Source organism: Vulpes vulpes, chromosome 10 (assembly GCF_048418805.1).
Source record: "Vulpes vulpes isolate BD-2025 chromosome 10, VulVul3, whole genome shotgun sequence".
In the NCBI taxonomy this organism is placed as follows: domain Eukaryota; kingdom Metazoa; phylum Chordata; class Mammalia; order Carnivora; family Canidae; genus Vulpes; species Vulpes vulpes.
The window spans coordinates 85,668,918-85,694,750 of NC_132789.1; the positions used below are offsets into that span (position 1 = coordinate 85,668,918).

General features: G+C 38.2%; 1 protein-coding gene across 10 annotated transcripts in view; it reads left to right on the forward strand.

Moving 5' to 3' along the window:
* Positions 1 to 25,833, forward strand: part of DCLK2 (doublecortin like kinase 2) — a 149,607-nt gene that overhangs the window by 9,725 nt on the left and 114,049 nt on the right. For all 10 annotated transcript variants that reach the window (XM_072724806.1, XM_072724807.1, XM_072724808.1 and 7 more), the window contains exon 2: positions 14,352 to 14,686. In XM_072724806.1, the coding sequence (XP_072580907.1) occupies positions 14,352 to 14,686 (335 nt within the window). The remainder of the gene's footprint in view (positions 1 to 14,351; positions 14,687 to 25,833) is intronic.

A 25,833-nucleotide genomic window follows, 5' to 3' on the forward strand; every position in this document is an offset into this window, starting at 1 on the left:
TGAATCCTTTGTGTGTGTGTGGGGCGGGGGGGAGATTCATTTATTTGAGAGAACACGTGGGGTGGGGGGCATAGAGCAAGGAAAGAGAATAAGAATCTCTAGCACACTCTGCTGAACATGGAGTCTGTCTCAGAGCTCCATCTCATGACCTGAAGATCATGACCTGAGAGCTGAAATCAAGAGTCAAGATGTTTAACCTACTGAGCCACCCAGGTGCTCGCTTGCATTGAATCTTTTTGAGCCATTCTCATTATCAATGACTTGCTTAAAACTGGTGTCAAGTCTTCCTCTTAGACTCACAGTGAGAATTAAGGGATGAAGGAGGAAGGTATTAAACAAAGGTTTCCAGAAGTTAGGGTAACTCTGTCAAGGAAAGTTTTACTTGTGGTCAGATGATGAGCCATTTGAAGGACTAACCCTTAATCCATTATGGCCCAGTTGCTTTAGAAATATTAAATGATGGGGATCCCTGGGTGGCTCAGTGGTTTAGTGCCTGCCTTCGGCCCAGGGCATGTTGCTGGAGTCCCAGGATCGAGTCCCACGTCGGGCTCCCTGCATGGAGCCTGCTCCTCCCTCTGCCCGTGTCTCTGCCTCTCTCTCTCTCTCTCTCTCTCCCTGTCTTTCATGAATGAATAAATAAAATCTTAAAAAAAAGGATAGAAATATTAAATGACAGATAGATATCTGCTTTAGAAATATTAAATGATAGATATCTCGATTGAGTGTCTGACTCTTGATTTTGGCTCAGGTCATGACCTCATGGTTGTGAGATCAAGTCCTTTGTAGGGCTTTGTGCTGGGCATGGAGCTTCCTTAAGATTCTTTCTCTTCCTCTCCTCTGCTTCACCCCCTTCTAAAAAAAAAAAAGAGAGAAATATGAGATGGATGCATTTTGGTGGAGATTTTCTCTCTTCCTCGACATCCTTAAGATTGCAGTTTTCTTAAACTTTTGTAATATTTGGGCCACTTAAAAATGAAAATGTAAAAATCTAACAGCTAACTTTTTCAAGTTCAATATTGCCTTAATTATTTTAATTACATTGTCACTGAAATATGTAGAAGAAAGGCAGGTATACTGTACATCTTGCACACCAACACAACCTAAACAAATTGATAATGTAAATACCAACAAAACTGCATGATCAATAAAACTGTAAAATAGCAGTGTAAAGCTACAGATACTTTTTGCTCAATCTTAAATTGTTCCCAAATGCGACCATGGCACTGAACACCGAGTTCCGTGTGCCGTATTTCAGAACGTCATGTAAAGAGTCAGTTCTGCACTGTTAAAGCTCCACTTCTGCAGGGTAGAGTTATGTCCTCTGGCCTTAACTTACTGTGAACACATCTTTTACATAGATTAAGTCCATTTCTCTTTTTCCTCATTAACTCCCAGTGAAATTTTACCCCTTGGTACCAAAGAAGTTGAAATTGGACACTGAGTAGCATGACTGGACTTTATTTAGAAGCAGTTGTTCACATATTCCAGAATCCGATGATAAAATAATTTTAAGTTCTAAACATTTAAGTTCAAAATAAGCACAGAATTAAAATTGTCATGGTGAACTCTTATAAACCGTGGAATATGCGTGGCCCTGGTGTGAGGAGTAAAAAGACAGATAATGGATATGATTTGTAGGTTCCATCCTACCAGGAAATTAGATACAGTTTTTCAGCCTAGTAAGCTTTACATTTTTGGTGTGTAGGATTCTTGTTTCTACTGCTACCTAAGTTTTTTGGTCTTCAGTTAAACTTTTCTGAAATTTCAGTGCTGAAACATGGATTTCTGGGTATACCTCTTCATAGATATTCACATGTTCAAAGTAGTTTTTGTGCCCCTTTCTGAATGAAATGTATCACAGGCTGTACCGCTGGATGTGACTTTAGGATGTCACTTGGTTCAGCCAGTTGCCTTCAGGTGTGTTGAAAAAGCACTGGTCTCACAGATGAAAGATCTGTTGGTGTCCTCAGCCTTGCCCCCCGGGGAAGGCTGTTATGTTCATCTTGTGAATGCAACAGCAGTGGTCCCGTGACACAGCAGAGGAGTGCAGAATGGGATAGGCTTCCAGGCCGGAGCAGTGCACTTTGTGTAACTCTGCTGATCCCCATCAGTTGAAATTCTGGCTTCTGTACAATTCGGGTAAAAAACCTGACTAAGTTGTTTACCACAACAGTATAATGAATCAGTCTTACTTCTCCTCACTGTATTTTTCTTAACCAGATGGGCGTAGGAACTCCTCTCTGTGCTTAGATGGAGATATGCACATTTTAATCCACCCAGTAGGACAGCCTCACAAATGCTATGCTTGATGAAAGACATCAAACCATTTTATAGATGCAACATACCCAGATTTATTTTCTCTGGTTACATGCCTTTGGAAGCATTTTTTTTTTTCTCTTGGTTTTAGAAGTTAGCAAAGAATTAAGGTTCCTAAGATTATTGCTAATATTAGATCTAAAGTGTTAGCTAAGCTTTCTTTTCTCTTTGTCTTTCCATTTTTTTTAAAGATTTTATTTATTCATGAAAGACACACAGAAAGGCAGAGACGTAGGCAGATGGAGAAGCAGGCTCCAGGCAGGGAGCCTGATGTGGGACTCGATCCCGAGACCGCGGGATCACGCCCTGAGCCAGGGGCAGGTGCTCAACCGCTGAGCCACCCAGGCATCCCTCCATTTTTTTTTTTTTTTAAGATTTTATTTATTCGTGAGAGACACAGAGGCAGAGAGACAGGCAGAGGGAGAAGTAGGCTCCCTGCAGGGAGCCAGATACGGGACTTGATCCCAGGACCCCAGGGATCAAGCCCTGAGCCTAAGGCAGATGCTCAACCACTGAGCCACTCAGGTGCCCCTCCTTTTTTATTTTTTTAAAGATTTTATTTATTTGAGGGAGAGAGAGCATGAGCACGAAGAGCGGCAGGCAGAGGGGCAGAGGTAGAAGCAGGCTCCCCGTTGAGCTGGGTGTCCAATGTGGGGCTTGATCCCAGGACCCAGGAATCATGCATGACTTGAGCCTAAGGCAGATGTTTAACAGCTGGGTCACCCAGGCACTCTCATCTTTCCATTTTTATGTTACTATATTTAAATATGCGTGTGTGAGGAGGGAAACTTCTCTAAGCTTGAAGAGCCCTTGCACCTTAGGCTTGTATCATAAAGTTCAGTGCTTACTTCCACTTCAAGTTATGCATCATCTTAATGTCCATATTTTGTATAATTGATTTTCTGCCATGAATGTCAAAAGTTTGTAATTATAGACTAATTAGTGGGGTTAGATGGTTAATGTAAGTATTTTAACAGAAGTAGATGAGATACTCTAAAGGTAGGCTAGCCAAACATACTGTTGTTCAGTTCCAACAGCATAAGATGAATGTAACTATTCGTAATTTCTAACAGCAAATTGACATTTAAATGTTGAGGAAATACTGTGAGTTAGCTAATAAAAAGTGTAGATATATGTATAAATATATTCTTATATATAAGTACACACATGCCTATTCCCTTTATTGAAAGACACATTACATTTATTGGACTAAAAAAATGCCCTGTCCACTTGAAACTAATACACTGTATGCTAATTATACTTGAATATTTATTTATTTGTTTATTTATTTATTTATTTAGATTTTATTTATTTATTCATGAGACACACACACACACACACACACACACAGGCAGAGACACAGGCAGAGGGAGAAGCAGGCTCCATGCAGGGAGCCGGATGTGGGACTCGATCCCCGGTCTCGAGGACCACAACCTGGGCTGAAGGCGGTGCTAAACTGCTGAGCCACCCGGGCTGCCCTATACTTGAATTTAAAAAAAAAATAAGTGTGTAACCTGGATTCTTGAAGCCTTGATGATCTGAAACGAATTAAAAAGATTGGTAGATACTAGGCAGCCTTCATATCCTGCTTTTTTTCCCATATATCCCTTAGGTTGCCTTTTGGTGGGCTGGCATAACCTAAGAATGTCTCCAATCATGCTTGACATCTTTCAGGAGCCTGACCCTGAGCCTCCCAGGGTCATTCTGTGTAAACAAGCAACTATACTGTGCAAATGTTTTACCTAGAAGTAAGGCAAATCCAAGCCATGAGATATGGAAGTTTGCATTTTCTTTTCTTTTCTTTTCTTTTCTTTTCTTTTCTTTTCTTTTCTTTTCTAAGATTTTATTTATTCATGAGAGAGAGAGGCAGAGACACAGGCAGAGGGAGAAGCAGTCTCCCTGCAGGGAGTTGGACAAGGGACTGGATCCCAGGACTCCAGGATCACACCAGGGCTGACGGCAGGTGCTATACTGCTGAGCCACCCAGGGATCCCCAGAAGTTTGCATTTTCATCATTAACTTGGCAAACATATTTTGAGTACCTGTTATATACCAGGTATTGTGCTAGAGTATGAAAAAGATAAAGTCAGTTTTTTCAAAGTGCTTCTAATCTAGGTTGTGGTTTGTAATGAGAGGTTGTTTTCAGAGTAACTTGTGAAATTAAAAACCCTTACTTATATGTTCTGGTCCCATCTTCCAGTGATTCAGTTGAGCTGTAGTAAGGGCTGAGCATCTGTATTTATACAGCAAAATCACCTGATTAAAGAAATTCTTGGAACGCCTGGGTGGCTCAGCAGTTGAGTATCTGCCTTTGGCTCAGAGTGTGATCCTGGGGTCCTGGGATTCAGTCCCGTATTGGGTTCCCTGCATGGAGCCTGCTTCTCCCTCTGCCTGTCTCTGCCTCTCTCTGTGTCTCTTATGGATAAATAAAATCTTAAAAAAAAAAAAAAATTCTCCATCAAGAACCATTGGAAGAGGGGTGCCTCAGTGGCTTGTTAGTTAAGCATCTGCCTTTGGCTCAGGTCATGATTCTGGGGTCCTAGGATGGAGCCCCACATTGGGCTCCTTGCTCAGTGGAGGGCCTGCTTCTCCCTCTGCCCCTCACCCCACTCAAGTGCATGCTCGCTCTCTCTCAAATAAATAAATAAATATTTTAAAAAAGAACCATTGGAAGAGAGAAAGAATAAGTGATTATTAGAAATTGATACATTGTAAGCTTGGGGTGTAAGAAGAATGCAATTAAAATTTTTTATTTTAAAATTATGAAGATTCATATACATATATAGCCCAGTGAGTTGTTACAAAGTGAAGACCTTTGTGACTACCAGCCATGTCAAGAAGCAGTGTTGCCAGAATCCGAGAACTTCTTCCTGTGTCCCTTCCTGGTTACAGTTCTTCCCAAGATAACAGAGGCTTGACTCTTGCTTTTATCTATATTTTTATCACCAATGAAGGCATCCCTGATTTTTTTTTTTTTTTAGAAGAGAATTTTCTTTTTTTTTTTTTTTTTTGAAAGATTTTATTTATTTATTCATGAGAGGCACAGAGAGACAGAGACACAGGCAAAGGGAGAAACAGGCTCCATGCAGGGAGCCTGATGTGGGACTTGATCCCGGGACTCCAGGATCAGGCCCTAGGCCAAAGGCAGGCACTAAACTGCTGAGCCACCCAGGGATCCCCGGCATCCCTGATTGATACAGTTTAGTTTTTCCTGTTTTGAACTCTAGAGAAAATGAATCTCACTACCTATAGTCTTTTGTCATCCTTTCCCACCATTATTTGTAAAATTCATCCCAGTTGTTGCTTATGGCTCTTGTTTGGTCATTTTCATTACTGTATAGTAGTACATATGACCACACCACAATCTCTGTATCTGTTTACCTATTGTTGGACTTATGGATTGATTTTTCATGTTTGGCTGTTGAGCAGTGCTTTTTGCAAACACACACTACTGTCCATGTGCATGAGTTTTTCCAGGATATTTTCCTGGGGTGGATTCCTGGGTCCTATGATGTGTATGTTGTAAACTTAATATTAGATAATGTTTTTCTAGGGGATTGAGCCTGTTTTTCCTAGGCGATTGAACCAATTAAAAATCCCTGCAGCAGTAATATGCAAAAGTTTCTATTGCTTTACTTCCTTGCCAAGAGTGATTAATCATGATTGGTCAGTTAAAAAGAGACAAGATGAGGGCAGCCCAGGTGGCTCAGCAGTTTAGCACCACTTTCAGCCCAGCCCTGATTCTGGAGACCCAGGATCGAGTCCGCGTTGGGCTCCCTGAATGGAGCCTGCTTCTCCCTCTGCCTGTGTCTCTGGCCACGTTCCCCCCCCCCCCCCCCCCCCCCCCGCCGCCCCATCCTTCATGAGTAAATAAATAAAATCTAAAAAAAAAAAAAAAAAAAGAGAGAGAGACAAGATGGGAGGAGGAGGAAGGTTATTTCAGACATACAAGAAGCAATGAAAACAAGAGGGTATGATGAGTTTGGAAGCAAATTGCAAATATACTGGTATGACACTAAGTTAGGAACCTGTGGGAAAGTGGTGGGAATGAGAGTGGAAGTGTGTGATGTGCTGAGGAGTTTGGTCTTTATTCTAAAAGCAATGAAGCGGGCAAAAGACATCAAATCTACAATTTCTAAAAATTTGCTGTGACAGCTATGTGGAGGATGAGGAGGTGAGGCCCCAAAGGGAGCTTAACTACTCTAATCCAAGGAGAAATGAAAGAAGGCAAAGTCAAAGAGGATAGATTGCAGAGGTGCTTAGACCGAGGTCAACAGTTCTGCCAGTTCTGTTGAATGTAGGGAAGGGAGAAAGGGAGGCAGGAGTCTTTTTTTTTTTTTTTTTAAAGATTTTATTTATTTATTCATAGACACAGAGAGAGAGAGGCAGAGACACAGGCAGAGGGAGAGGGAGAAGCAGGCTCATGCAAGGAGCCCGATGTGGGATTCGATCCCAGGTCTCCAGGATCACACCCCAGGCTGCAGGCAGCGCCAAACTGCTGCGCCACGGGGGCTGCCTGGGAGGCAGGAGTCTTGACTTTTGTTTAGGCAATGATTTCATTTAGTAAGTTGGGGAATTCAGGAAGAGGAGAGTTTGAGGTCAAGGTAGCAATAATGGGGAGTAAAGTTAGTTTTAGACAGTAGCATGTGAGATATCCATAGATAATCTAGTATAGATGCTCAGTAAGTGGCTTGAAGTCAAGAGAAAGGAGCAGGCTGGAAATGTCCTCAGGATAAAGGTAGTATTGAAGCCATGGGGTTGAATTCAACTGCCTACAGAGTGTCTAAGGAGTATGAAGTAGATGGGTGGGAGAAGAGGACCCTGAAAAAGCATACCAGGAAGGAGCAACCAGAGAAGTAAGAGGTATAAACCAAAAGAAATCAGATTGTGGAAGCTGAGGGAAAAAGGATTTGCAAGAGAAAATCATGACTAGTGTCCAGTGTCCTCAGAAGACACCCAGTGATTTTTGGAAGATGTGCTTTGCATTTGGCAGTTAGGAAAGACCTGTTCAGGGATCAGGGTGTTCCAGCCAGGGGAATGCAGAGAGCAAAAGTGATGCCACAGTGGCCTAAGAGCAAACAGGGGGTGAGGAAATGAGGAAAAAATAGATGAGGAGAGCTTTTTAACTCAGCAGTGAATGGAAGCCAAAAGCACATTAGGTAGAGTGGGATGAGGAATGAAGAGAGGGAGGATCTGTGTGTGTTCAAGGTGGGAGGTATTTGTATCTATCCTGTAGTGAGGGCTGCCTAGTTCAATGGAGGAGAGAAGAAGAGTGTCTCTGAAACTGCAGCATGAGGACACAGAAACATGTAGGAGGGACTCAACATCCAATAGGAGGTGGCTATCCTATTGTTGAAAAGGGAGAAAGGTGGAAAAATTTGGCACAGTCTGAAAAACATTTGTAGGGATGAAGGTTTTCAGAGACAAGACATTGAGGAGTTCCTAGCATTTAATATTCTCTTGTCTCTTACAGAAAAGGCATATTCTTGGGTTGAGGAAGGATGAACGTTAATGGTTAATATGCAGTTTGTATTACACCATTGTAGAACTTAATTTGACCACCTGCTAACTATGAAGTGTCTCTGAACAAATGCCAGTGGTAAGAAGCCATAGCTCTGCCATTGTAGAATCTTAAAGGAAATTCAAAGATTTCCTATTCTGTTGTGTATGAAAACAGTTAAGTTGTATAATTACCTGATGCTTCTACCTATCTTCTTTCTCTACGTAAAGCAAATTTTCTTTGTATATAGTATTCACGTGATCATAATTTCCAAAATGACTTCCCCCTAAACTCCTGTGGTCAAAGAACTGTTAAGTCAAAGAACTGTTCATGGGAAGAAGGAAAGATAATGAGTGTTTTGTGTGTATCGTAGTTTCCTTTAGTCAGAGACCATCAAGCATATACCTATAGTTGAACCAGTTGAGTTTATTACTCATTGCAGCAAAGAGAATGGACATTGTATGATACCATAGGGGATCTCAGTAAGCTGGTGTTAGACTTATCATAGAATTTGGGCTTTGGTTGGATAATTTCAGGAAGGGTCTGGGGGACGCAAGGACTTGCTCTGTATTGGGTGCTGTTAAGGAAGGACAATTCTTTGAGCATCTCATTAAATCTTACAGAGAGCACAGAGTAGATTGAGGAAAAAGCTGTAATTGAAAAAAAAAGTGGCAGTCACTCATTGAGTGCAAGAGAGGGATATCTGGTATTTAGTGGACTGTACAGTGAACTTGTTTTTGTGTCACTTTACCATAGTCTCAGAGTGACTTTATTTGATACAGATATTCTATGAGATTATATCCCAGAGAAGAACACAGGTCACTCTGTGAGCATCAGAGCAGCTTATGATAATATTGAGATCTAGCTGTTAATGTCAGATCAATTCTGGACTAAAGAGACAGTTTTATTTTTCGTATTTATGTGTGTATTATTTATATCTGTATGTGCACATTTATATATTATTTTATTTTATTTTATTTTATTTTTTATATATTAGTTTAATTTATAAATGAGATACTTATCTTTTCCTTTCTTGGTTGAATGTAGTTTGTATTGGCAAAAATCCATTTATTTATTTATTTATTTATTTTTTATTTTTAAACACTTTTTTAAAAAATTTTTATTTATTTATTCATGAGAGAGAGAGAGAGAGAGAGAGAGGCAGAGAGGCAGAGGGAGAAGCAGGCTCCATGCTGGGAGCCTGACGCAGGACTTGATCCCAGGACTCCAGGATCGCACCCTGGAGCAAAGGCAGGCGCCAAACCGCTGAGCCACCCAGGGATCCCTGGCAAAAATCCTTTTATTTATTTATTTTTTTTAAACTTTTCTTTTAAAAATTTTTTAAAATTTTTATTTATTTATGATAGTCACAGAGAGAGAGAGAGAGGCAGAGACACAGGCAGAGGGAGAAGCAGGCTCCATGCACCGGGAGCCCGATGTGGGATTTGATCCCGGGTCTCCAGGATCGCACCCTGGGCCAAAGGCAGGCGCCAAACCGCTGCGCCACCCAGGGATCCCGCAAAAATCCTTTTAAAAATCCTTTCAGGATGTAGTATTTTACAAGTATATAAAATTCATTACTTTAGAATGAAGAATTCATTACTTTAGAATTACTTTCAGCTGTATCAATAGCATAAAATGTGCTGCCGTTTGTTATGTTATTGGGGAAAGAGCAGAAAACACAAGATTCTTGCATTGATCCAAGTAGGCAGTGGGTGGTGGTGAGGGCTCAGAGGGTGGATGTTTTGAGAAATATTTAGAAAATAGAATGGACAGAGCTTGATTTCAAAATGTATTATATAGGGAAGCCAGAAGAGTGAAGGATGATGCCTAAGGTTTCTAGCTGAGTAAGTTTCAGTAGGAAGTGATGTTCCTACCAGGATGGGAAGGAAGGAGGAAGTGACAAGTTGGTGGGGGGGTAACAAATTTCTATAGTAGCAAGAATCTGGTTGAAGGGCGGCTGATTGCTTCTAATCAATCTTACAGGTGCTTAGCACCTAACAATAATAATTTGTTGTTTGGTTAACAGCAAGAGCTATAACTACCCAAGGAACCAAAATCTTAAATTGTTTTGTCAACATGTTCTCTCCTAATAGGCAAATCTATGTAATTGACAAAATTACCATCAGGAGACTGTTTGATCAGGGTGGGGACATCACAAAGGAAGCTAGCCTGGGTATCTTGGTTGCTGTGGTTACCAAGGTATGACCTCTCTATTGCAGGGCTTTATGTGCCCAGTATATGGAAACACAGGTGTGACCTCAAAACTGTGTCTTGAACCATTGTGCTGAAATGTGGTATGCCAAGGATGCCAACATGGGTATCTGCTGGTTCAAAACTTTACATATTATAGAACTGATGTAGGAGTTTTTAATAGAAACATTATGAAGGGAGGAGGGGAGAGAAGGAATTAAAATGTATCTGTAACTACACATAAACAAATTAAAAGACAGACATCCTTTTTTTATAATAAATTTATTTTTTATTTGTGTTCAATTTGCCAACATACAGAATAACACCCAGTGCTCATCCCGTCAAGTGCCACCCAGTGCCTGTCACCCAGTCACCCCCACCCCCCGCCCTCCTCCCCTTCCACCACCCCTAGTTCGTTTCCCAGAGTTAGGAGTCTTTATGTTCTGTCTCCCTTCCTGATATTTCCCACACATTTCTTCTCCCTTCCCTTATATACCCTTTCACTATTTTTTATATTCCCCGAATGAATGAGACCATATAATGTTTGTCCTTCTCCGATTGACTTACTGCACTCAGCATAATACCCTCCAGTTCCATCCACGTCGAAGCAAATGGTGGGTATTTGTCGTTTCTAATGGCTGAGGAATATTCCAGTCTACATAAACCACAGCTTCTTTATCCATTCATCTTTCGATGGACACCGAGGCTCCTTCCACAGTTTGGCTATTGTGGACATTGCTGCTATAAACATCGGGGTGCAGGTGTCCCAGCGTTTCACTGCATCTGAATCTTTGGGGTAAATCCCCAGCAGTGCGATTGCTGGGTCATAGGGCAGGTCTATTTTTATCTCTTTGAGGAACCTCCACACAGTTTTCCAGAGTGGCTGCACCAGTTCACATTCCCACCAACAGTGTAAGAGGGTTCCCCTTTCTCCACATTCTCTCCAACATTTGTGGTTTCCTGCCTTGTTAATTTTCCCCATTCTCACTGGGGTGAGGTGGTATCTCATTGTGGCTTTGATTTGTATTTCCCTGATGGCAAGTGATGCAGAGCATTTTCTCATGTGCATGTTGGCCATGTCCATGTCTTCCTCTGTGAGATTTCTCTTCATGTCTTTTGCCCATTTCATGATTGGATTGTTTGTTTCTTTGCTATTGAGGTGAACAAGTTCTTTATAGATCTTGGAAACTAGCCCTTTATCTGATAGGTCATTTGCAAATATCTTCTCCCATTCTGTAGGTTGTCTTTTAGTTTTGTTGACTGTATCCTTTGCTGTGCAAAAGCTTTTTACCTTGATGAAGCCCCAATAGTTCATTTTTGCTTTTGTTTCTTTTGCCTTCGTGGATGTATCTTGCAAGAAGTTACCGTGGCCGAGTTCAAAAAGGGTGTTGCCTGTGTTCTCCTCTAGGATTTTGATGGACTCTTGTCTCACATTTAGATCTTTCATCCATTTTGAGTTTATCTTTGTGTCTGGTGCAAGAGAGTGGTCCAGTTTCATTCTTCTGCATGTGGATGTCCAATTTTCCCAGCACCATTTATTGAAGAGACTGTCTTTCTTCCAATGGATAGTCTTTCCTCCTTTATCGAATATTAGTTGACCATAAAGTTGAGGGTCCACTTCTGGGTTCTGTATTCTGTTCCATTGATCTATCTGTCTGTTTTTGTGCCAGTACCACACTGTCTTGATGACCACAGCTTTGTAGTACAACCTGAAATCTGGCATTGTGATGCCCCCAGATAGGGTTTTCTTTTTAAAAATTCCCCTGGCTATTCAGGGTCTTTTCTGATTCCACACAAATCTTAAAATAATTTGTTCTAACTCTCTGAAGAAAGTCCATGGTATTTTGATAGGGATTTCATAAAACATGTAAATTGCCCAAAAGACAGACATCCTTTACCTATTTTCATTCTGATGTCCTGAACCAGTATAAAGAGGCAAAATACAGATGAATTTAAAAGGCAACTCATCTCGTTGATATGTCAACTGTGCAGGGTTGATCAAGGAAATCCGACATACTAAATTTGCTCTTGTTTTGTTTCTTTTTAGCACTGTGTTTTCCCTTTATATTGAGAAGAGGCTTTTCCTCAGCTGACAGCTCCCTGCCCTTAAAAAAAAAAATTTACTGTCTTTTACTGAAATTTCCTTTTCCTTCTTCCATCTTAATATTTTGAATCAGAATATGTAATTAAATTTTATTTAGAGCTTTGCAACACGAGTCCTGTGTTCTCTATAAAATTAAAGCAAAATCACAAGTGTTTATTTTTGCTCTTTATAAATACATGCATGTGATGTATAGTGCTATTTTATTAAATTCATATATATTTGATATTACATGTCATTTTCCCAGATGATTACACTGTGAAAAGTCATTTAGATAAACCTACAGAGATGGAAAATCCCTAAATGGCGATGGTTGTGCTAGCTTTCAGATTAGTGGTGTGGAAGCAGCAGTAGAACCTGTGACTGGTTCCCCAGTTTTCTTGGACAGTGGCCTAATTTTGCTTTTAAATAGAAGGCATTACTCCTCTTTTTAGGCCCTTCTTATATGCCTGATCTGTTACTGAATTGTTCATGTGCCTTTGGGAGTCTCTAAGTTCTCCATTCATCAGGATTTTAAGAACATCCTGATAATAGTTAAATATGATATTTATATTAATTTTCCTCAGGAATTGCCTTTTACTGTTTTGGTTATTTTCGTTTTAAGCATGAACAGCACTTAAGGCTTGTATCATATAATTATTCTATTAAGTGCGAGACTGTTATACTGAATATGTGAAAAAGTACCTGATTCTTTTTGAGTTAGAGGGTATCTTAGAGAAAATCTTAGAGTGTAATCCTCTTGCTTTGTATGCCAAACAGGTGAGGGTAAAAGAATTGGGTGACTTCTGAGTTTCCTGAAAGAAAAATTATGATTTTTAAACATATAATTATGAATTATGATTTTCAACATATAATTATAAAAATCATTATTTTTCCAACTATAATTTAGGAACTTAAAAGTAATGAACATTGAGTTAGTAAACCAATGGATAAATAGTATAGTTTTAGTGTTTTACTCAATAAAAATTAAGTAAAAGGCAGCATGAATAATGAACACATTTTTATTTTGTTAAAAGATTTATTTATTTTATTTTATTTTGTTTTTTATTATTTTTAAAGATTTATTTATTTATTCATGAGAGAGAGAGAGAGAGAGAGAGAGAGAGAGAGGCAGAGATACAGGCAGAGGGAGAAGCAGGCTCCATGCAGGGAGCCCGACGTGGGACTCCACCCCAGGACTCCAGGATCACACCCTGGGCCAAAGGCAGGCTCTAAACCGCTGAGCCACCCAGGGATCCCCAAGATTTATTTATTTTAGAGAGAGTGAGCCTGCTTGCATGGAGTGAGGGGCAGAGGGGGGAGGGGGGGAGAGAGAGAAGGAGAGAAGCAGATCCCCCCTGAGCACAGAGCTCATCACAGGGCTACCCCCGGGATCATGACCTGACCCAAAATTGAGTCCATGGCTCAACCAATGAGCCCAAACACATTGTTGTAAACTATTTAATATCCTTTTCCTTATAAGTAGATATAGTAAAGATTGTCTATTTGAACTAATTATTTTATATTCACATTCTTTAATTAAGAAATAAAATGCCTGAAGTAAATTTCTTTGAGCTGTCAAAACTCTTTCTTCATTTTTTAAAGATTTATTTTTATTTATTTATGATAGACATAGAGAGAGAGAGGCAGAGACACAGGCAGAGGGAGAAGCAGGCTCCATGCAGGGAGTCCGACACGGGACTCGATCCCGGGACTCCAGGATCGCTCACTGGGCCAAAGGCAGGCGCGAAACCACTGAGCCACCCAGGGATCCCTCTTTCTTCATTTTTGTAGTACTTCATTGAGTCAATGATACTACAACTAAATATATTTTAGACAGCTATCTGAAGATGGAGCCATCATTCTTCAATTAGGACTGAAATCTGTAGTTGAAAGGAGAAAAATGGTTTTATTTCTTTCTATGAATATATTATTTGGTGATATAATTATTTCTTCTAGAATGAGATTTTTTTTTTTTAAAGCTACGTTAGTGAATAGTTTGGGGATTAGGAAGTACTCTAGAATTCAGCTGATTCAACAGCTTCAAGTCATAGACAATGATAATAGGAACCAAAGTGCAGATGTTTAAATAGAAAGGGAAGGTAGTATGCAGAATGCCAAGGAAAAGGATGTGAATCCCCCTTTCAGTGAACCTGTTAAGTTTAGGAGTTCACTTAATGGGTCTCCAGCCTTTGTTCTTAAGATACAGTGCTGCTGTGGTGGGGATAATCATGCTAATTAAACTGATTTTTTGCTTTTTAGGTGAGAGTTACGTGTGTGCATCAAATGAACCATTTCGTAAAGTTGATTACACCAAAAATATTAACCCGAACTGGTCTGTGAACATCAAGGGTGGGACAACCCGAGCTTTGGCTGCTCCCTCCTCCGTGAAGAGTGAAGTGAAAGAAAGTAAAGATTTCATCAAACCCAAATTAGTGACTGTGATTCGAAGTGGAGTGAAGCCTAGAAAAGCTGTGCGGATCCTTCTAAATAAGAAGACTGCTCATTCCTTTGAACAGGTCTTGACAGATATCACCGAAGCCATTAAACTAGATTCAGGGGTGGTCAAGAGGCTCTGCACACTGGACGGAAAGCAGGTAAGATGGTTACTAGCCCCCAGCTCTCCATCTTACTTTTAAACTCTCCCTGTGTCATGGTGATTGCATACTTGACAGTAAGAGTTTTATAGTCTCTAGAAATTATTCTAGTACTCCTATTTGAGAGGGGTGTGTGTGTGTGTGTGTGTGTGTGTGTGTATTAGCTTTTATCATGAAAAATGTAAGTGGCTTACCTATGTCTTTGCTCAAATATCTCAAAAGTGTGGAGAAATCTGTACTTCTTATGGTCACTGAAAGGGAAATGTAAACAACTTTTTTTTAGTTTGTATTTAAATAATTCCAGTTAACATACAGCATGGTAATAGTTTCCACTGTACAGTATAGCGATTCAGCACTTCTATACAATACCCGGTGCCCATTACAAGTGCCCTCCTTAATCCACATCCCCTGTCCCCACCCACCTCCCCTCTGGTAACCACCAGTTTGTTCTCTCTTGTTGAGAGTCCGTTTCTTGGTTTGCCTCTCTCTCTCTTTTATTTCCCGTTCCTTATTTGTTTCTTAAATTTCTATATGAGTGAAATCATATGGTATTTTGTCTTTCTCTGGCTTATTTTGCTTAGCATAATACTCTCTAGCTCCAACCATGTTGTTCGAAATGGCAAGATTTTTTTTTCCCATGGCTGAGTAATATTTTATTGTACATATATACCACAAGTATATACCACAATGGACACTTGGGCTGTTGCCATAATTTGGCTATCGTTGACAGTGCTGCTATAACTATATGAGTGCACGTATCGCTTTGAATTAGTATCTTTGTATTCTTTGGGTAAATACCTCTAGTGTCACTGCTGGATCATAGGGTAGTTCAAATTTTAACTTTTTGAAGGACTTCCATGCATTTTCCAGAATGGCTGCACCATTTTGCAGTCCTGCCAACAGTGTAAGAGGGTTCCTTTTAATCCACATCCTTGCCAACACTGCTGTTTCTTGTGTTTTTTATTTTAACCATTCTGACAGGTGTGAGATGATATCTTACTGTAGTTTTGATTTGTATTTCCCTGATGAAGACTGATGTTGAGCATCTTTTCATGTGTCTGTTGGCCATCGGTATATCTTCTTTTGAAAAATATCTATTCATGTCTTTTGCCCATTTTTTAATTGGATTACTTATTTTTTGGATGTCAGGGAAATGTAGACTTCCGAGGGAAAAGTGTAACTTCAAGAGGCTTCCTATATTAAATGAGATGTTCTCTGTTTAAGAATAAGAACACCTATTGACTAGTAGAGTGATTATGGGTTTGGTAAATCACAGGAGTCAAAATTAAAGATATTTAACATTTTTAGAAAAGCCTTTCCTCCCCACCTAATGTAATATGGAAAACACATTTCAAAAAAGTACTTTCATGAGAATGTCTGTATGAATTTCATAGGGCACAGTGGGGAGCTATTTAATCAGGATTTCTTTTCTGTTTTTTTGTTTGTTTGTTTTGTTTTGTTTTTTTAAGAGAGAGATAGTGCATGTGTGTGTGGAGCGGGGTGGAGAAGAGGGAGAGGGAGAGAGAATTCCAAGTAAGCTCCACACCCAGCACACAGCCCGAAATGGGGTTCAGTGTCACAACCCCTGAGATCATGACCTGAACTGAAATCAAGAGTCTGACACTTAACCAACTGAACCACCCAGATGCCCCATTAATCAACATTTCTGAAAAATATACACAAATTACATAGGAAAAAGCAAGCCAAATTATGGTAATAACATACTAGGAAATGTAATGGGCTAATAAGAAAAATTGGGCAAATTTCAAGAATGCACAAATATTGAGTTTTGCCACAATTAGATTATCATTTCTAAAGAGAAACACGTAGCTTCTGAAATGTATTTTTTCCTAATTTCATTAAATTGTTTGTATTCACACTGTGTTAAGCATTATAGTTTCCAGCATTCAATTTGTTTCTTCATCCCATTTTGTTTTCTCCCTATAACACACTTAATTTATTCTGAAGTGTTCAGCTGGTATGGTGCTAAGAATGAAACACTGGAGCAGTGCCTTCTGGAAAAACACAAAGTAGTTTTCTAATTTCCTAACACCAGATCTAGTTAGTCGATTGCTTCCTGAAACATTAACAAATTTTTAAAAAATAGGTTCTAAAAATTCCAGTAGAGTAAGGTTATAATGACTTTTTTGATTAATTAAATAGACTATTGGAAAGCATGACACTTCATAGCAGTCTGCCTAAGATAGGTTTCACAGTATGAATGGAAATAGACGCTTTAAAAAGTGAGTTAATAGCACAGCATGACACAAAACAACTTAAGATTCATTCTGCAAGTAAATGAAAATGAATTAGAATAAAAGATTTGGTTAAGTCAAATAACTAATTCTTGGTTGACACAGGAAGACAGGAAATATAGAGACAAACATTTAAGACACTTAACAAAAAGAAAAATGGAAATCATAAATATGCCAAATTCAAAAACCTGAATGTCATATGAACAGTAAATGCAGATGAGGTTTTAAAAATTGAGACTCCGATTTAGAAATCTCTAAATGAATATTATTCAGGGAAAATGGAAGTGAAATGCAGTTGAACATCTAATTGAAATGGGTAATCATTGAAATTTTAATAATTATCCAAAAAAAAGTATCTTCAGAAAGACTCCAGACTAGAAATATCAGTATGTAAAAATGTTAACTAAAGCACAAGCAACCCCAAATAAACCACATATTAAAGAAGACTACATTGCTAAGAGTAGGACTTAATGACAGGAACTAAAGAAAGAAACATCTTAAAAAAAAAAAAAAAAAAAAGAAAGAAACATCTTTATACATGAGATCTAGAGAATAAAGCATAATGGTACATGGAATCCCAGAAATGCTACAAAGACATTTGATAAAATACAAAATTGACATTCAGTTAAAGATTCTGTAACAAATGGAAGGTGAGTTCTCTAATACACTTCTAAAAAATACTATCTGAAACAAAAAGCCTATGTATTTGGTGTAAAATACATACACCACTGGAAGTATTTCTTTGACCGTCTCATTTCTATGGGATAACCGCCTGGCAGCACCACTATTCAACATTCTTCTATATATTCTCATTAATTTTAATTTATAGTTTAATTGCAATTTCAATAAGAATCTAAATGAGATTTTTTTGGGGGTGGAGGGAAGAATAACCTAAGTGATTCCAAAAGCTAATCTGGAAAAAGAGGCAGGAAAATTTTGGAAATAATGATTAATGGGCTCTTACGCTACCAGATATTAAATCATCATCCTTATAAAATAGCAAAAATAAATTCCAGGTGTTTTGAAAATATAGATGTCAAAAAAAAAAAGGAAAATATAGATGTCAAATGAAACAAAAGAACTAAAAGAAAATATGTCAATAGGTTGAAATGGGAAAGGATTTTCTAAGCATAAAAATTGTGGAAAATCACAAGGGGAAGGTTGACTGGACAACGTAAAATATAAAAACTTCTAGATGTCATAAGGAAGGTTTATATCTTTTATATTGAGTTATAATAGTTTATTTTATTTTATTCTTTAAAAAAATTTTATTGGGCAGCCCCGGTGGTGCAGCGGTTTAGCACCGCCTGCAGCCCGGGGTGTGATCCTGGAGACCCGGGATCGAGTCCCGCGTCAGGTTCCCTGCGTGGAGCCTGCTTCTCCCTCTGCTTGTGTCTCTGCCTCTCTCTTCCTCTGTGTCTCTCATGAATGAATGAATGAATGAATGAATGAATGAATGAATAAAACATTTTTAAAAGATTTTATTTATTCATTCATGAGAGAAACACAGAGAGGGAAAGGCAGAGACACAGGCAGAGGGAGAAGCAGGCTCCATGCAGGGAACCTGACGCGGGACTTGATCCCGGGTCTCCAGGATCAGGCCCCGGGCTGAAGGCGGCGCTAAACCGCTGAGCCACCTGGGCTGCCCTTAGAGTAGTTTAATATGAAAAAAACAACATTGTAATGCAAGATGGGTAAAAAAAGGACACAGACTACTTGAAAAGATTGAACATTTTTTATACTTAGTATTTATAATTCTATCTCTAAAAATATTAGAGCAATGGGATATTTTTGATATTTAAAATGGACAGGTTTTAAAAAATGTTTATTATTTGTGGATATGCAGTGAATTGGCATTTTCAAAGAATGATGGAAGTATGCATTTCATAATCTTTATGGAAAGCAATTTGTTTTGTGCAATTATACAAATGTTCTTGCTGTTTGAACTTGTAAATTAACTTCTAGGAATTTATCCAAAATAACCTGAAATGTAAATATAATTATGCATAGGAATTTTCATTTCAGCAATAAGAGCAAAAGATTGAAAACAATTTAAAATCCCTAATATAGACAACAACTAATTGATATTACTGTAGAATATATTTGTGGCCATTGAAAATTATGTTTGGAGGATATGTAAAGACTTGGGAAAATGTTGAGTGGAAAGAAAAAAAAAACTGTAGTATGTTTTCAATTTTGTGTTAAGAAAGAAAAGTAGAGGGAAGTTTTTTTAAACTAATTTAGAAGGAAACACAATTATAGTTGTCATCAGAAATCAGAAGTTTGCTGTTCTGATTTCCACTACTTTTTCATGTCTGCTTAGAAGCAAAAAAATCAAGCACCAAGACGGAAAACAAGACTGATTTCAATCAGTTGTAAAAATCAAAACATTATGAGTTAATCCTTAAAATTTTAGCAGGTTGGCTATAAAATGTTACAATAATTACTTTTATCACTATTTATGTCTTATAGAACTTACCACATTATTTCCCATGTGCAAAGAAAAGAAGTATCTTAAGACTTTTATTTATTTTGTTTTCCTAAAACGTTTATTTTATTTTATTTTTAAATATTTTATTTACTATTCATGAGAGACAGAGAGAGAGAGAGAGAGAGAGAGACAGGCGGAGGGAGAAGCAGGTTCCATGCAGGGAGCCCAATGCAGGACTCAAACCTGGTACTCCAGGACCATGTCCCGAGCCAAAGGCAGACACTCAACCACTTAGCCACCCAGGAGTCCCTTCTTAAAACTTCTAAATAAAATATTTCTCTGGAAAAATTATGGATTTTACTTTGGATGTTGTATTTTCAGAGTGCCAGGTATCCTTAAATACTATAGTTTTCTTGGCATGCTGATAAAAAAAACTGGAATTACTATTTAAACTTGAAGTCCAATTTTTGGTTGATATGTGTTACAACGAGAACATTTATTTATTTCTTGCTTTGAAATAGCCTAAGAAATTTGTCTTATGCTTAAGATTAATGCGAACCTTATTTCATAAAATGATCTTTTTTATGGGTATGTAAAACAATCTGTTCTTTGAAAATTTTCAATAAAAGGATAGCTTTGCTTAGGTGAAGAGAAAGGAATGAGAAAGGAACTAAGATCTGTTAAATAAGTTGTTCCTGCACAAAAGTTAGGGTATCTTAACTTTTATGTTTTTTTTCTTGGTTACTTTCTGCTCACATGTGTTGTTTTCATCTTGAATTAATCTGATCTTTAACACAGGTAGAGATTTAACAATTTATAGGCAGTTCATCATGAACGGTCACTGATCTCATCCTGACACCTATCCTAGAGTCTTTAAAGGGCCCTGGTGATCTTTTATGGGCTTGAAAGCTTTCCTGATTAAAATATCATGTGCCAGTAGCATTACTGTTGTTAAAACAATGTCCTTTGAACTTCTCTTCCATCAGAATGGATGATCACATCTTCCTAGTAGTATGGACTTCATTCACCAGGTCTGACTTAATTAGTACAACTGACTCATGCATTTTTTTATCTCTTTATAAAATCACTTCAACTAAAATAATGTTTTAGGGTTTTTTGTTTTTTTTTTAAGATTTTACTTATTTATGGGAGACAGACAGAGAGAGACAGGCAGAGACACAGGCAGAGGGAGAAGCAGGCTCCATGCAGGGAGCCTGACATGGGACTCTATGTATCCCAGGTCTCCAGGATCCCACCCCGGGCTGAAGGCGGCGCTAAACCGCTGAGCCACTGGGGCTGCCTATGTTTTAGGGTTTTATCCATGTTAACTCTTGTGTTTTCTTTAGTGTAGAGCAGAAGTTCTCAACTGGCTATAATTTCACCTCCAGGAGACATTTAGCAGTGTCTGGAATCTTTTTTTTTTTTTTTTTTTTAATTTTTATTATTGAAGTACAGTTGACATACAATGTTATATTAGTTTCAGGTGTACAGCGTAGTGATTTGACAGTTCTATACATTACACAGTACTCACCACAATAAAGTGGTTACCATCTGTTGCCCATACCGTGGAGTCTTTTTTTGATGCCATCACTGGGGATGGGGATTCCACTGGCATGTAGCAGGTAGAGGCCAGGAATGCTGCTATGCATCCTCCAGTGCACAGAATAGACACAGTGTAATTCTTTGGAGCCCAAAAGGTCAATAGAGCTAAGTTTCAGAAATTGTGTTGTCAAATAAATGAAATGATTCAAAAAGAAATACTTGTTTGAATGTTTTTGTTACCACTTAGGCCACATGCTAAACTTTATTTCAAAACTTATAGATGTTCTCATAGCCTGTCTGTCTACTTCTTACTTTAGTAAGGCAGGTGTGTCAGCGTGTCATGGTTTATAGTTTTTGTTGTCCTGGATTTCAATCCACTTGCCTTTGTTGTATGACGCTAACATAAAGCTAAGTAGTACAGCTTTACAGGGGATTAAATAAAGATATCCCAAGTGGTTTTTACATGTATTTAAAGAGAAGTCTAAGAAATCATGATTTAATATTGTGGAGTTTTAACTATTTAATACTTAAAAGTATGTTAAGATTATCAGTTTTTAAAAAATGTACAACTTATGTGCTTATAGATAAAATGACTAGAGAAAAAGATCTGTAAATAGAAGTCATGACTGTTCAGTAGTTTTCTTAACTTGCAATTAATTTAGATTAAATGTTTTTCTTTTTAAATAAAATCTTGAGGGCAGCCCAGGTGGCTCAGCGGTTTAGCACCACCTTCAGCCCAGGGCGTGGAGACCCGGGATCGAATCCCACGTCGGGCTCCCTGCATGGAGCCTGCTTCTCCCTCTGCCTGTGTCTCTGCCTCTCTCTCTCTCTCTCTCTCTGTCTCTCATGAATAAATAAATAAAATCTATTTAAAATAAATAAATAAATAAATAAAATCTTGAGTTTTTAAATTAAAGGAATTGGATAGGAGAATGAAGTTTACTTTTAAAATTGTTTGAAAGAGTTACATTCTTATAATAAACTGCAGCAGGGGGAGTTCTTTAAAAGCGTCTTTATTCTGTTAAGAGAATAAGAGGTCCAAATATAGCTTTTGTCCACATGTGTAAAAAATTCTAGCTTTTAGCTTTCCCAGAAACAGCAGAGCTTTAACATAAAAGAAACATATTTAGTAGAATTTTGGAACAAGTTGATTCTTGTCATGGGCAGAGGCAAAACAGACTCAGAAATTGCTAGCAGTTGATTCTTGGGGGTAAAATACTTCCAGACTTTGGGACCACTGCCAATCTTTGGATACCCACATGCAGTGGGATCCTCCTTGGGGATCATGGAAACCTCTTGAGTGCCTTCGTCTTATCAGTCAGTGTTTATGAAGGTTTCCATCGTCACTTTTTAAAAAGTTTAGTTATTTTATGAGTGCTGTAATATGAATAACAACTTATTTTTGTACTTTCTTTGGCATCACAGTTTCTAGAAAGATTCATTTTTTGTAATGACCTGACCATTTTTATTTAAAGCAATCTTTTCTCAAACATTGCTCCATAAAAATCAAATAATTGATATCTACTTTAAAATTTTTTTTATGCTTCATTTGATCCTGATACAGTTTTTCCTTGAAGTAGATGGAGGACAGAGTTTGGTTTTAATTCTCACACTGCGCCCAATGCATACATTTTGTTTTTGTGGATAATAGAGATCCAGGTGACTGTCTTTTGTCTTACTAGATACATTCATACTTCTAAAGTGTGGGTAGTCCTGCTCTGTCTCAAGCAATGGAAAATTTATCCCAATCAGGAATCAAAATGAGAGTAACTAGAGTGGGATTTTCAGCACTTCAGAAAGTTCAGGTATATAGAAAGGGAGAAAACATTCATTTGTTCTCTGATTCCTGATCTAAGCAGATTTTAAGTGTGTATGTTAAAATGACATCACTGCAAACTCTTTGGTTTCTTTATCCTTTGATGTCTAAACTGGGGTAATGTGTGGATCATAAAATTGTGTTAAATTCATTTCATTTTTGTTATAGTTGTATTTTGCAGTGATTATAATTGATTATTAAAAATACATTTTGTTACATATGTATTTTACAATGCTTAGAATAATACCTAACAGCTTAATTAGTTACTAGATAAAAGATAATAGCTTACTGCGTCAGGTATTAGTGCTTTATATTAGTCTTTTTTGCTAATCCTCACAACAACCTTGAGAGTTAGGTATTATAATTCCCATTTTACATTGGAGAAATTAAAATAGAAATAAAGTAACCTATTATTTAAAATCTCACAGCTGGTGGTGGAGCTGGAATATACACTTCACAGCTTTGCTGGAAGCCTTCTGTGGTCAGGCTCTGTGAAAGGCTTTAGTGATAAAGATGAGGGATAAGATAGCTAATAAGCTAATCAGGTTATTTCAGATTTTTTTTAATAGGTTTTAGAATAACGCACTTTTACCTGGGGCTTATCTACAATTTGTGTAATTATACATCATGTGTCAAAATTCTTTGAGTAGGATTTGAAAAAATAGGTTAAGGACTAATTACATGCTTGACAAAAAGATGACTTCTAGAATTATTTCATAGATTTAATTTTTAAAACTTTTTTTATAAGATTTTATTCATTTATTCGTGAGAGACATAGGCAGAGGGAGAAGCAGGCTCCATGCAGGGAGCTCGACGTGGGACTCGATCTCGGGTCTCCAGGATCACACCCTGGGCCGAAGGCAGGCGCTAAACTGCTGAGCCACCCAGGAATCCCCCAGATTTTAATTTTTTCAGTTAAAGAATATGACTGCTGAACTGTAGAAAATATACGAAAAGTAAATGCAGAATCCTTCCATTTTAACACTTTTTAATTGAGTATTCTTATCCATATTTTTTTATGCCTGTTTTTTTTTTTTTAAGATTTTATTTATTCATGAGAGACACACACACACAGAGGGGTAGAGACACAGGCAGAGGGAGAAGCAGGGAGCCCGACGTGGGACTCGATCCCTGGTCTCTAGGATCACGCCCTGGGCTAAAGGCCACGCTAAACCACTGAGCCACCTGGGTTGCCCTGCTGAGCCACCCAGGTTGCCCTGTTTTGTTTTGTTTTTTTTTTTTAAGGGAAAAATTACTCAAGTAAAATCAGTACATTTCTATGGGAAAATATGTTGAGGAGGAAAAAAAGTTTCCCTCTATTTTAATATTTTTTAAAAGATTTTATTTATTTATTCATGAGAAACACACAGAGAGAAGCAGAGACACAGGCAGAGGGAGAAGCAGGCTCCATGCAGGGAGCCCGATGTAGGACTCCATCCCGGGACTCCAGGATCACGCCCTGGGCCAAAGGCAGATGCCAAACCGCTGAGCCACCCAGGGATCCTCCCTCTATTTTATTTTATTTATTTTATTTTTATTTTTTTAAAGATTTTATTTATTTATTCATGAGAGACACAGAGAGAGAGAGAGAGAGAGAGGCAGAGACACAGGCGAGGGAGAAGCAGGCTCCATGCAGGGAGCCCGATGTGGGACTCGATCCCGGGTCTCCAGGATCAGGCCCTGGGCGGAAGGCAGGTGCTAAACCACTGAGCCACCCAGGGATCCCCCTCCCTCTATTTTAATATTCTTCTGGCTGACCTAACAATCAAGTTGACATGGGGCAAATTAACAGGAGAAAATCATGTTTAATTTTGTACATACAGGGAATCCACCTAGTCATGAGATTTCAGGATGGACCTAGAGGATATAATGCTAAATGAAGCAAGTCAGGAAACACAAATACCATATGATTTCACTTATATATGGAATTTAAGAAGCAAAACAAAACAAAACAAAAAACCAGACTCTTAAATACAGAGAATAAACCTGATGATTGCCAGAGGGGAGGTGGTTGAGGGGAGGTATGGAATAGGTAAAGAGGGCCAAGAAAACACTTATCTTGATGAGTACTAAGTAATGTATAGAATTGTTGAATCACTATATTGTACACCTGAAACTAATATAACACTGAATGTTAATTACACTTCAATTTAAAAAAATTACCTCCCCTCCCTGCCCCCCCCCAAACCCCAGTGATCTGGGGTGATACAGGTGAGAATTATAGTTTTTTTCCAGGATGTTACTGCTAGTGGGATGGATAAGTGAGTCTGCTGGGATGTTAGAAATGCATGCTCTATAGCTTGATCTGAGTAGATTTTATAGAGGGATACACAAATGGAAATGCTTATCAAGTTGTTTGCTTAATATTTGTGTACTTTACTGTATATAATTTATACCTTAATTTTCAAAAGGGAGAAAAGAGGGAAAAAAATGTGAGATTCCAAAACCAGGCAACATGAGGTATACATGTCATTCTAGACCAAGGAGAAAGGGAATGGGAGTCCCAAGCTTCAAAGAGAAGCAAGGAAATTCACAGGAAGACAGGAAAGATTAATTGCTGAGTAAACAAATGTTTCCTGAGCCATCCAGAAACAGTGGTACGTAGAGAGGACTTTGGATAAACAGGCCTTGATAGGCTCTATCCTGTCTACTACCTAGTTCATATCATATTATAGTTATTTGGCGGGGGGGATAACTCCTGTTCTGGAGCATGTCCTATACCTAAATTTTTTTAGGCAGCTGGGGGAAAATCAAAGTTTCTTCTGAGTCTTTTGGGCCTTGATTATTTTCATCTTGAAATAATCTGCAGGCCAAAGTTGTACATTTTTGGATGATCCATTTTTCAATTCCTCTACAAACAATTAAAAGAAGTGCAAAGACTGAACATTTGTTTTCACATCTGCCCTTAGTCCCAAACCTCATTCTATTTCCTAAACAGAACAACTAATACCAATTTTGTTAATGCAATTTAAATATACATATACACATAGTTTTTTACATAACATGATTTTTATGTGTGATCGTGTTTCCTTTTTTCATTTATTAATCATACTCTTACATAATCTTCATATTTCATAAATGTTCCAATGGCTAGACACACCAT